The sequence below is a fragment of the Passer montanus genome, unplaced genomic scaffold (assembly GCF_014805655.1).
Source record: "Passer montanus isolate IOZ18808 unplaced genomic scaffold, ASM1480565v1 scaffold40, whole genome shotgun sequence".
Classification (NCBI taxonomy): domain Eukaryota; kingdom Metazoa; phylum Chordata; class Aves; order Passeriformes; family Passeridae; genus Passer; species Passer montanus.
In genome coordinates this window covers 5,609,191-5,621,630 of record NW_024368819.1, presented here as the reverse complement: position 1 = coordinate 5,621,630, position 12,440 = coordinate 5,609,191, and the positions used below count along the sequence as shown (strand labels likewise).

Sequence of the window (12,440 nt, the reverse complement as noted above, 5' to 3'; positions counted from 1 at the left end):
TGGCAGACAATTTACTAGCTTGGGCTTTGACCAAAGGCTTTGTTTTTGAAGGCTAAGCAGAATGAGAAATGTTGTCTAGTAGGAACCACTGTTGTGTTTCTTCTCTAATCGGTCCAGTGAACACTCAGAAGACAAAGCCAAAAAATTAAAAAGGCAACAACTTTCTTTAAAATAGTCAGAACAGAAGCAACCAGCTACTTGCAAGTGGATGGTTTCAAAGACTCTACAGTGTCCAAAACCCTGATGACTGAGTTTATCCTACTGTCCTTGGCTAAAAATGATGAGAAAGTTTTTTTGTGCTAGTCTGCCTGTTTAATTCTATCCCACAGAATCACTCTAAGGTAATTCCCAGAGATCAGTAAGCCAGGGGATGAAACATAAAAACAGCAGCCACAAATAAAGACCAGAGCACTGCTTATTTAGTGAAGACATGAAAACTCACTATTTGATATAATCAACATAAATCTACTGTAGAAATCAGATGACAGACTTAGTAACAAAAATAATTAGTCCTTTTGTCCACCAATTAATCCAGTATTTTTTGTTATCTTTTTGTTACAACAGATACCAAACTTTATTAAAACATTACGTTTATATGAATCATTTACTTCCCGCTGTGTTTTAAAAATAAAACTTCACAGAAATAAAATAAACAAATACGAGATAACCCTGATAAAACATAATTATTGCCTTATGATTTTATTAAGCCACAATGGAATGTCTGAAAGTAATTAATTCCTCACTTTCCTACTTCAGTCATCAAACTTCTATTCGATAAAGCTTCAGAGAGCTGTTTTAAGGCTTAAGCAGTACCATCCAAAGGCATCTAACCTAACTTGCTTGCAAAAGGAACAAGAAATGAGAGACACTGCTTAAATTCTTTATTTTCCCAAAAAGTGGGAACTACACAGAGAAATTTTGTCTTTTGACTACCTATAAAATATGCAACCTAAACATTGTATATGGAACGGTAGGTAAGTTTGTTTCTCAGACATAAACTCGTAAGATTTTTTTATTTACTGTTTTCATTACCCAAACTCTAAGAATGCAATTTATTCTTGGTACAAGTAACAAAAAGAATCAGTTCTGATCTTATGAATGAGGTCTAGAAACATGCATTTAAGAGCCCACTGGAACACCTTACACTCTGTCTTTCTAACAGTCCTCTGGGGTAACATCAACATAACACCAGTTTAAGTGATAAAAGAGTCAGGTCTTTAATTCTTAATCCATGATGGTGGTTTAATAAATTAGTGATTTCTTTATAGATAATGACTGAAAATTACAGCAATCTTTTGAAAACAAAAGGGCCAATCAATGCATTTTCTCAGAAGCTATTAAGATCAAAATGCTGCCAAGAAGCTCTCTTCTATCAAACACCCCTTAATTAGGAGAAAATGGCTAGCTAGAGAATCTAATCCAGACAAGGACATTCTTTATAACTGTTTTCCTTTGGATACAGAACAGAAGAGTCAAACCTCAAATGTCTGTTTAGGGACTAAGTCAGCAAGCATCTATTCAGGTGACTAGGAGGTCACATGTTCAAGTTTAAAAGCAAATTACATGACTATTCATTCTAACTCTTTTTCCTCCAACTTTCATTCTTCAGCAAGATCCACTGTGTTTTCTGCTTCAACTACTCTCAGCATTTCCTTCTGCTTAGATTAACTGACCAGGACATCATAGAAGTGATATGCCCAGTCAAGAACTCTATGCCAGCAGAGGCTGCTGCCACTGAACAGTCCTACTGCATACTTCCAAGTCAGTAAGTGTTTTGAGACAACAACTAGAGATTTCACAAAGAACACAACTGTTTGCACTTTTAGAGAAAACACACAAATGAAATAAAGAAGTGTCACCCACTGTGTCCAAAGTTCATGTAGTATATAGAGTTACTGGAGTGTGGAAAGCAACACGGTATGTATCTGACAGCATCTAGACTGAGCTGGTATCCACTTAGAAAGAGAGGCAAGTCAGCACTCTACCTCTTTTTTTTTCCCAGTATATATTTCAAGCTTACATGAAAATTTTCACTTTTAACTAGTCTTTGATTCAGTCCTGCAATGCTTTGCTGCAAGTTAAAAAACAACCAACTTGTTGATGATAATGATGATGCCTATTCTTGCATTTTGTCACCTAAACCCAACTCTTGGATGGATGAGTTACAAAGAGTATTACGAAAATATGCTCAGGTCAGATTAAGCAGTTTCAGTAGTGCCTTTTAAGTCAGTATCAGTTGCCACCAAAACCCCTGTATTTGGCACTGGTGAGGCCACAATTGAGTACTGTATCCACTTCTGAGCCCCCCACTGCAAGGACACTGAGGTGCTGGAGCACATCCAGAGAAGGACAATGGAGCTGGCGAAGGGTCAGGAGCCCAAGTCCTGTGAGGAGCAGTTGTGGGAGCTGAGGGTGTTTAGCCTGGAGAAAAGGAGACTCAGGGGTGACCTCATTGCTGTCTATATCTCCCTAAAGAAGGGTGTAACCAGGTGGGGCCAGCCTCTTCTCCCAGGCAACCAGAGACAGGACAGGAAGACGCAGTCCTCAGCTGTGCGAGGGGAGGTTCAGGTTGGACACCACGAGGAATTTCTTTACAGAAGGGGTGATTAGACATTAGAATGGACTGCCCAGAGAGATAGTGGAATCACTGACCCTGGAGGTATTTAAAGGAAAGACTGGACCTGGCACTCAGTGCCATGGTCTGGCTGACATGGTGGTGTCCTGTCACAGATTGGACTCGATCTCTGAGATGGACTGCCCAGAGAGATAGTGGAATCACTGACCCTGGAGGTATTTAAAGGAAAGACTGGACCTGGCACTCAGTGCCATGGTCTGGTTGACATGGTGGTGTTCTGTCACAGATTGGACTCGATCTCCGAATTCTTTTCCAACCTCACTGATTCCATGACAAGAGCACAGACAGTAGCACTGCACATACATCAGAGTGTATTTTAACAGTGCAGCTGTATGTGAAATACATACACAAAGCAAGTCACAGGAAGCCCCTGTGCTCTTCTCTTTCTAACAATGAGCACCAAGCTAGCAAAAGTCAGGTTGCAACCACGTGTGTATTCATCTACAAGGAGACTGTATCTGTACACGCCACACCAAAAAAATCCCCAAATCTGGAGGAAGAATTATCTATTTGCCTCATGCTTAATTAGGGCTTGAATCCCTTTCCACCTCCCCCAAAGGCAACCACTAGAGCATTTTTTCACTGCCCTTCTTTGTCATCAGCTGATGATAAATTATATTCAACTTCTCTAAGTAGAGTCTGTTTTGACGATGATGGTAACTGGTGAACGACCCTGCTGTCCTTACCTCAATGCACAAACTTTTCTGTCCTATCTTCTTCCCTTGTCCTGCTGAGGAAGGGGAGTGAGGGAATAATTTGCTGTAAACCTGGAAGTCAGGCAAGGTCAACCCGCCACAATTTCTCCAAAAAGTCCCAAACTTGGGAATAACTTGAGCATATCTTAAGACTTTTTCCCAAATTTAAGGGAACTTAGGAATGCTTTTAGATTTTTACGAGGAGTCCTGCATTCCCGAGCTGCACATTGTTACAATGGAGAGATCAGTCAGTCTGGCTGTTTTGAAAGCTGAAGAATGCATACCACCATCTACCAGCAAGATTTAGAATTTCAAATTTATATACTTGCTATAAAACTGACTTACTGTTTATCTTCTAGTGAGCGGAGAGATAATTTGCATAACAGAGTGTCAACTGAGGAAATAAAAGTATTAATCTGGAAGTTTTCAAACTGTTATCACAGCATAATGCTTTCCCCTTCTCCCTTTTAAATTTTCTTCCTGCTGTGATCTAATGTAGAGAAAGCATCTACACAAACTCTGCATGCCTACCAGGACACAAGTCCTCTGTGTACACATACCTTACTTGCAAAATGCATAGCAGAGCTCCTGTTAGACTCAATGTTTATACAGCAAGGTGAGGAGGATGACAGCCGTTCAAGAGAGGCACGAATGGCCTGGGAAGGAGTGGGAAAGAGGGGGAGCAACTGCCCAAGTTCTGATGAGAAGCAGTTCAGTCTTGCTCCTTTTTCCAGAAGCATGAAATATTCAGGGAGAAGGGAGATGAACTTAAGCATGTATCAATACAAAACTCCTTGGAGATGCAACATTTAGAGACTGTAGTGCTTGATGCTGAGAGGAGGTATTTATTTGGAAAGAATAAACCCCTTGAAGTTAAGCACTTCTGTTCCAAGCATCTAAAGAGATCCTCAAAAAATACGTGAGGGTGAAGTACATCAGTTATCTTGGGTGCAGAACATGAAGTTCAACAAAAATAGCACTGGAAGGCAAGTTGCTTCTTCCCAAAATGCCAAGTGTTGCTGTTCAACTCTTTCCCACACAGACTTCTGTACTTTAATACGTTCATATATGCACATATAATATATATAAAGCACAATTATCTGCAATTTGCTTGGGAAAAAATAAAATAAAGAGCTGCATTAAGATACTTAAGATGTAGATGAGTTTATCAGAGTTCAGTCTGAGAGTTCAGTAGTGGGGACCACTGAGTCCCTCTGTTTCCTTTTTTACTTCATTACTTTAACTGAGTCCATTAACCTAAAAAGTCACTTGCACTGAGAACAAGGGCAGGACCACACACAAGTAAAATTTAGGGACTAAGCAAGACCGCAGGACTAAACAGCAAAAAAATGAAAAGAAAGTATACTAAGAATCTAAGCAGGATGTGGGCTATGCTGTCACACCAACAAAAGCAACCTGGAGAGTTCCTCAAAAATGACTGAGGTGAATAACCACAAAGGATGTAGGACATGCAACTATACCACATGCTCACAGACAATTTAGTATTTGTTTTCATGGACAACCTTAAGTGCTTAATCAAAGGTAACCGGACCCACATGTTACTGTCATCTAGAATGCTATAAAAAACAACCCCAAACACAAATATGCTTGCACAAAGTCACTTCAGTGACTTACGGCATTCTGCAAAAGTACAGGTGGTTTGTTAAATTACCTATTCTGAATGTTTGCAACAAACAAAGCCTTAGCAAGTATAAAGACACCTACGTATGTCCGTAAGCAGAGATGCTTTTTGCATTTATGATACATGAAACTTGGTAAAGAACAGCCATGGACCAACTGGGGCAACTGTTCATTTGAAGTAGAGAGATCAGAGTCAGAGTAGTTAGGGCACTGCTCCTCAGTGCACAGCCTAAGAAAAATCTCTCAAGGGTGAGATCCATGTCATCACTCCTTATACAGGAAATTAACGCATTAAAAACTACAGAGGCAGCAGGGGCAGTACAGCAGGATGTTGCCACCTGCATTGTAATACTTACCCAGCATCAAGGGCACACTGATCACCTCTACACTGGGCATTTCAGGAACAGATCCAACATAAGAGTAGCTACTGAGCTCTTCAGTGGTTATTATAAAAACATTTCTTTTAAAAAGAGCGTAAACAAATGGGCGTATGGAAGAAGGCCGACAAAGGATTATTCAGGAGCTGGTACAAAAACAGGGCGGCTTTTTTAAATTGTGCTGGGAATCCAAACATTCTCTTGAGAAGAGATAAGCTTTGGAAAGAAGGCGGCTCCTATGAAGACTCATAGCTTGTGCAACTGATTGCCCTCACCTTGTTTTAAGAACTATAAATTACATTCACAGCAACACAAAGAGTCAGCACAAGGTAGAGGAACTGCTTATACAGTCTCAACAGACAAAATACTTCCCCTGCACCCAAACCACATTTATGTGTGAGGCAACACAGAAACATGGATCACATTTACTTCAAAGCTTCAAATATTTAATCCTCCTATTCTTACCCACAATGAGTTGCAAAGTTAGATTACAAAACCATCACCTCCTAACTCCAGTCCTGCAACAGACAAACACACCTCTAACACATAAGCAGCTGTATCCAGGCAGAAGAGTTTCATATCCTCTCAGCAGACTCAGTAACATGAGCAAGTACATTTCTCTATACAAGATCAAATCCTTCATCTACACAGGATTAGAAAGCAGTTATAGATTTTGTCCATTTTTTGCCTGTACTTATCCATCCCATTTGATAGGAAAAGCTACAGCCATTCAGAAGACACTAGTGAAATAAACATGGAAAGATCCCTGTTGCTGCTCTCCTCTTACCTCCCCTGGTAGAGAGCTTCTGAAAGTTACACAGTAAATCCACAGAACAGCCAAGAGCAGAACCACAACTTGCCACTTCCCCAGACTGCAGCTTTCAACACAAAATAGTGCTTTTCATACTCCTTTATTTGCCTTCTTGCCCACCCTTACATTTGCCTTGCAACACCTTCTTAAAGCCACACATAGAGAGTAGTAGAGGGGGAATGGACACATCCCACAAGGACCTTCAGCACAGCAGATGATGCAATAGGTATAAAATGCTCCTGTACAACCCAGCATGTATGTGCTGATCCAATGCACTCTGCTTTCCCTTCCTTTCTCCATTCCTCAAGAAATGCAAGTCAAGTATTCAGCAATTCGGATGGTTCTGTACCATAAACTACGAGTTACAACTTTAGCACCAAGTGGGCAGTATTACATGTGGGCACACAAATATATGTCCTTCCTATTATTCTTACCCTTGGAAGGAATTAAAGGCACTGATGCTACAAAGACATCAATTGGAAGATAAAATTCAACAGCACTGGGAAAAGGGTAACTTTCTTTCCTCACTTACATATAAAGATCTCTTTATATTTTCTGATACTGTGATTTACATTTTAGTAATTTTGGGTAATGTCTTCAAGCCTTTTTCTACGAGTCTAATTCCTAACTTGTGTGGCTTTGTTGCTTTGTTTATTTTAAAAAACCAGAAAGTGCAACTACAGTATAACATAGAATTTGTGGCAGCAAAAATCTTTTAAAAAAATTGTGGCAGAGATTGGGCACAAGTCACTGAGCTGAGAAATGCACCATGGTGACAGCACTGCTGGTTTCAAGTGTGACTTCCACCACTGAGCTGTGGGCCAGCAACAAATTTTCTACTGTCCCCAAAACCCCAGTATGGCAACTTCAAATGTGGTTCTTCTCTCTGAGCAGCTGTGTGGCCCCTGCTGGAGACAACCACGCTCTCCTGCCTGGCAGGTCTCAGCCCTGCTGCCCACGCTGCCACAGATGCAACGGGCACAGGGCACAGACCACATTCTTTGTGCTTCCAAGCCACACAGTATGAGCCAACAGCACTGACCTTCTCCATGAGGGAATCCAAAAGCTTCCAGTACAGATCACAACACATTGTTAACCGTGCTGGAAACAAGAAGTGCCATTACCTGATTACAGCACCAAGCGAGCTGTCAGGTTTTTGTATCTTCTGTGACAGGAGACAGTCTCCTTCAGCTAAGCCATTTGCATATTTTTAATTAATATGAAGCAACATTAGTATGCTCTTTGAATACTAAGGAAACATTAAACAGAAAAAGACTCACAAGGCCTTTTTTTAACCTTTAAGTATTGATTTAATTTGTTGGTATTCTATCATATGATGCTGAAGAGTATAAAGTAGCTGAATTTCTCCTTTATGAAAATCACATCCCAAAACTGGAAATGACAATGCAAACAAGAGATGTAGCCACACCAAGACAGAGATACACAGGATATTAGTACCTATTAATTAAATATTGTTTAATGATTCCTTCTGTAGAAAATAGCTTAAGTGAAGAACAAAGCTTCCAGATTTATTATTCAAATAAAACAAACTCCTGCCCTAAAGAGCTAAAACCTAATACTTAAAAAAAAAAATCTCATAACTGAGATGTGGAGGCCATGGTTCCAAAAAATAAGATACCAGCTTCAGTGAAAGGCTCAGATGTACCTACACAGGAAACAACCAGACATCCAGATGCCAGGTAAAAACCCAAATAAACATGGTGACAATTTTACCCACAGTAAAGCAGTCCCATTCAGCAGTCCCATTCTATATGTTTTCTCTCACCTCTGCCTCATGATATAAGTGTTCAGAACTATTTTGCCACAACATGAACTAGGAATACTTTCAGCCTCCTCATTCTACCTGACCATCAGTCCCCTAACAGCCTGATTTAATTTGAGAACTTCAGAGAATAAAAGCCTTTATCACAGGCACCAGTAATAAAGGGAGGTTTCATTTTGGACCCAATTCAAACTCTGTTGAAGCCAGAAGAAATCTCTCAACAAGTTTCAATTATCTTTATTGTTTAGCAAACGTTATGACTCCAAAACAGCCAAACGTGATGTAACTAATTAATGATCCTGTATTCTCAGCACCTACAGCCAGGGCTAGTCAAAAACATCTTAAACATCCAGCAAGATCATTCAGAGACAAGTGTTTGATCTACTGCATTTACTTTACTGGCAAGTGTGCAGATGTTAACAGCTCCTAAACATGCAGCTAGGAATCTAGGAACATTTTAATAAATTTTGCACTCACTCTATCAACTAAGCAGTAGATACATCAACACCTACCTGGATTTTCTACAGCATCACTCAACAACTGCACATACCCAGGTCCTTTTAAAAGCTTGGCTTTGAGCATTTCTGCTGCTTACTTTAAGTATTTTTAAGATACTTTTACAAGGCTTAAATTCAAAATGAAGCTTTTTTCTGTCTCCTTGGGTGAAATGCAGTAATTATGTACACACTCACAGGCACAGGCATGTAAAAAATATACAGTGAGACAGAATCACAGAATTAACCCCTGACTAATCACCTGTGACTTGAAGGGGGGAACCTCATAAATTATTCAAGAGCAACTGCAGTCTACTTGCAGGCAGAATGCTTCAAAACCTTCCAGAAGTCCAAAGCAGTATCTGCAGTAATAGTATTTTCCAAAATGCTAAAAAACATGGTAAGAAGCAGCAAACGGCAATGTGTGAAGACACAGATAACATGGAGACAGCGAGAGAAGCAGGACACAGTTTAACTTTCACAAAGTAGCTGTCACTTGAAATCACGTGCCATTTCCACATATAAACTGCCCCCAAATATGTTTTTTTCCCTGTCTTTAACAGCAGGTGTTGAGTCTTATACTTTTTCTGACAGGTTGAAAGACCTGCATTATCTGCCAACTGAACCAGCATGGACAAACATTTACATCCACCTTGGTCCTGCTGGGAAACCGTGACTGAAATTTAACTTTGTTGGTCCAATTAAAAGGAAATCTAGTGCACATCAGAGGTTTTTCAGATGTTAACAGTCCCGCATGCAACTGAAATCAGTGTGCTTGTATTTGCCTGCAACTCCTAATCTTCTGGCAAGTAAACTCTCTCAGTGACCTCTATCCACATGCAACTGAAATCAGTGTGCTTGTATTTGCCTGCAACTCCTAACCTTCTGACTCCCTTCCAGCCTAGGACTGGTTAATCACCTTTCCCTGTTCCTGTTATTTATGCTACAGTAGAAACCTCAAGCTGGGTCAGCCCTTTTGCAAGAAGCAGAAAATTATTTCAGTGTAAAGCTCTTTGTGGCAGAACATGACACGACAGACAGAAGAGCAGAAAGTCAAAACAGTGGCCTAAGAAGTAAAAAGGCTTTAAGTTCAAGCTGAAGAACAGACCATTTAGCAGGACCATAACCCAGCATCTCCTGGTGGGCTCACTGCAGTCGCTATGCTGCTCTGCTCGGTTCCTAACACACAGCTTATGTGCCTTTTCAGCAAATCCATTGCAGCTATCGTATTTTTCTTACATTATCAAAGAGGGGTCTTTGCAGCATCTTCATCCTTGCCTCAACACACAGTTACTCTCATTCATTTCCATTTCATCCTTCTCCGACCTTACCTTGGACCCTACCTCCTTTCCAGTTCGAGGCACTGGAGGAAGGCAGGGGAAAAGCATGGAAACGAAGTGAGTCAGCAGTTTCTGAGCAGCACACAAGCATTAGTCAGAGCTGATCAGGGTACTCACCACAGACAGATGTGAATGAGCCCAAGACCACCAAACTGGTGAGCAAACTTTCCCAAGCACCCCAAAATGAATCACTGGGCAAGGCCACCCCACAGATAAAGCACTTCAGGGAAAAAACATTCTCATCCGCCACATACCAGTGCTGAAAGGCAACAAAGCACACAGGGTAGGGTACTGCTCTGCCACAGTTCTACTTCCCTTAAAAAATGCCCACTGCATTCAGAACAGCTGAATCAAACACACCTGATGAGACAGTTGCCTTGGCTGGTATAATGCTCTCCCTAATTAGCAAGGCCCACAGTTGCAAAAGCTTTTTCTGAGTAAAGCACATGCACAGTGCCTTACTATGCACTGTTGCACTCCTGCTCCCTTATCAGGACACACTGACAGCAGGACTAGTGATGATGTTAGTTAGGGAAGCGGTGTTCCACATCATGCAGTGGAAACTGGAATTCTTAAAATTTAAGACAAAATTACTAATACAGGGTCTAAGGGCCACAAGCATTCATTTGCAACACAAGAATAGTACCTTGCTACTCTCAGCACAGCTGGGTTTGTACCCCTGCAAAAAGAGATTTGAAGGGGTATTGTTCCAAGTCTTCACCTTCTAGCAATAAAATCAAGGGTACACAACAGAAAAAACAATCCACTCCTTCCAGCAGGGCAGAGTAGGCTGTGAGATTCTCATCCATCATCTGCAAGAGACCCCTTCCCCTACAAAACTCCTGTCTGCTACAGCACAGTAAGTCCATTAAACTGTGAATGATGTACAACCATCACTCCAGGAGAGCACACCTCACTCGAGAGAGATGAGCACTGCTCCAGCACCTCTGCATTTGCGCTGGACAAAACAAGACTTACTGTAAAAACACCCTCCGAAACAAAACGACACAGACTGAGTTTCAAGAAACACAGTTAATTCCTGTACTCTGGGCACAGCATTCTCTGTTCTGTAACTCTGAGCAAGTGCTAACCTCTCTGTACAACTTCTCCTCTCCTAAAACACATTACTTCCACCTTGTTGTGAGACAATTACTAAAATCTGTTAAAGTGCTTGCCAAAAACACAACTAAACTTTACTTAAGAGCAACCTTTATCCATAAGCAGTTTGCAATATGCTCTCTTCTCTGCAGCCTTCCCAATATATTTTTCCACATGAAACCTGGCCCTGTCATCCATAAAACATAGTTAAAGTTTCATTTTTCAGTACAGCTTATTCAGGCATCGTTAATGCAAAACATTAACAGGGAAGAGGAAAGCTACATGTAATATTTACACAAGTTTCTAAAGTGAATAAATATGTGTTTCAATCCATAGTGTTTGGAAAACCACAGCATTGGATCAGATACAAGCAACTAGAGAAAGAAAATGATAGCAAACATTTAGAGCACATAAACTATTCTACTGATCCATGCAGTCAGTCTTTACACAGAAGTAGTCCTGGCATACACAAACAGACCTCTGTATGTCTACACCAATCTTATCCCTCACATGAGAAGTTAGAGAAAAAAAAAAAGGCTGCAAATTTCAGCTTAGGCTGCTTCACAGCAGTTTCTCTACTCCAGCAGTTTTTAATTCTTTTCCTACTCACTCTAGTGTGAAGTCATTATCAGTATAAGCTGAGGCTACAATCTCCTGGTATAACTTCCTGGGCAGGAGGCATCATTGTTTTTAAATATATGCTTGGGTTTTTTTGTTTGAGAGTTTCTGGCATCCTTCTACCTTGTTGTAAAGCATTTTCAGTTCTCATGTAGCAGCAAGGTTGCTCTCTCCCACACAAGCACCTGCATAAGGTACATCATCCTCAGATGTCTGTACAGGGACTTAAAACACGACTTTTAGAAATGTGTAACAAAGATAAGGACCAGAAGTCTCGGTGTGACATTGTTGAAACAGACTCTTTCGTGGGTTGCCTTTTCAACCATTCGAGTGAGTGCTCACTTGTTGAAATAAATGCTAAAAAGCATTACTTGTTATTTAAATAATGTTCACCACATGGTATCAGCCGACACACCTTAACTCAGTTCGCGGCCATTATTTAATTCGGCTTAAACATCTTCATCAACAGACGCCGATAGGTGAAAGGCAGAGCTCCTACAGCACGTGAGCACGACACCCGGGAGGCAGACTGACCTCTCCCCGCCTCAGCTCACGGACTCCGGGGTACGGCGGTCGGAGCAGCCGCCGCCACCGCCCCGCGCCCGCCCGCTCCGTTCCCGGGGCACCCGCCCGTTCCCGGGGCACCCGCCCGTTCCCGGGGCACCCGCGCCGCCCGCCCCATCCCCGGCCACCCCAGCCGCGCCGAGCGGCCGGACCGAAGAGAAAGTGGAAGGGGCGGCACGCCCGCCCGGCGCGGCAGAGCGGGGCTCGGCGGGGCTGGGCCGCCGTAGCTCCGCCGTTTCCACGGAAACCCCGGCGCGGGCAGAGCTCGCCACACAAAGGGGGCCCGCAGGCGGCAGGAAAATTCTCGGCGGCCGCGGGAGAGACGGCCCGGGTCCGGGCGGCGGAGGAGCCCCAGCCGGCGGCGAATAAATCAGGGAACTTGTA

General features: G+C 42.0%; 1 protein-coding gene across 4 annotated transcripts in view; it reads right to left on the bottom strand.

Annotated features, from left to right (window-relative positions):
• AGPAT4 (1-acylglycerol-3-phosphate O-acyltransferase 4) overlaps nt 1-12,440 on the bottom strand; it is a 72,744-nt gene that overhangs the window by 59,410 nt on the left and 894 nt on the right. The window contains exon 1 of one of the 4 annotated variants that reach the window (XM_039719023.1): nt 6,136-6,259. The exons of 2 other annotated variants lie outside the window; for them this stretch is intronic. Coding sequence is in view for 1 of the 2 variants with exons in the window: in XM_039719020.1 (XP_039574954.1) it covers nt 5,328-5,367 (40 nt within the window). In the remaining variant the exon portion in view is untranslated. Of the gene's footprint in view, nt 1-5,327; nt 5,446-6,135; nt 6,260-12,440 lie in introns of those variants that run through there. One more of the 4 variants, XM_039719020.1, reaches the window with a different exon arrangement.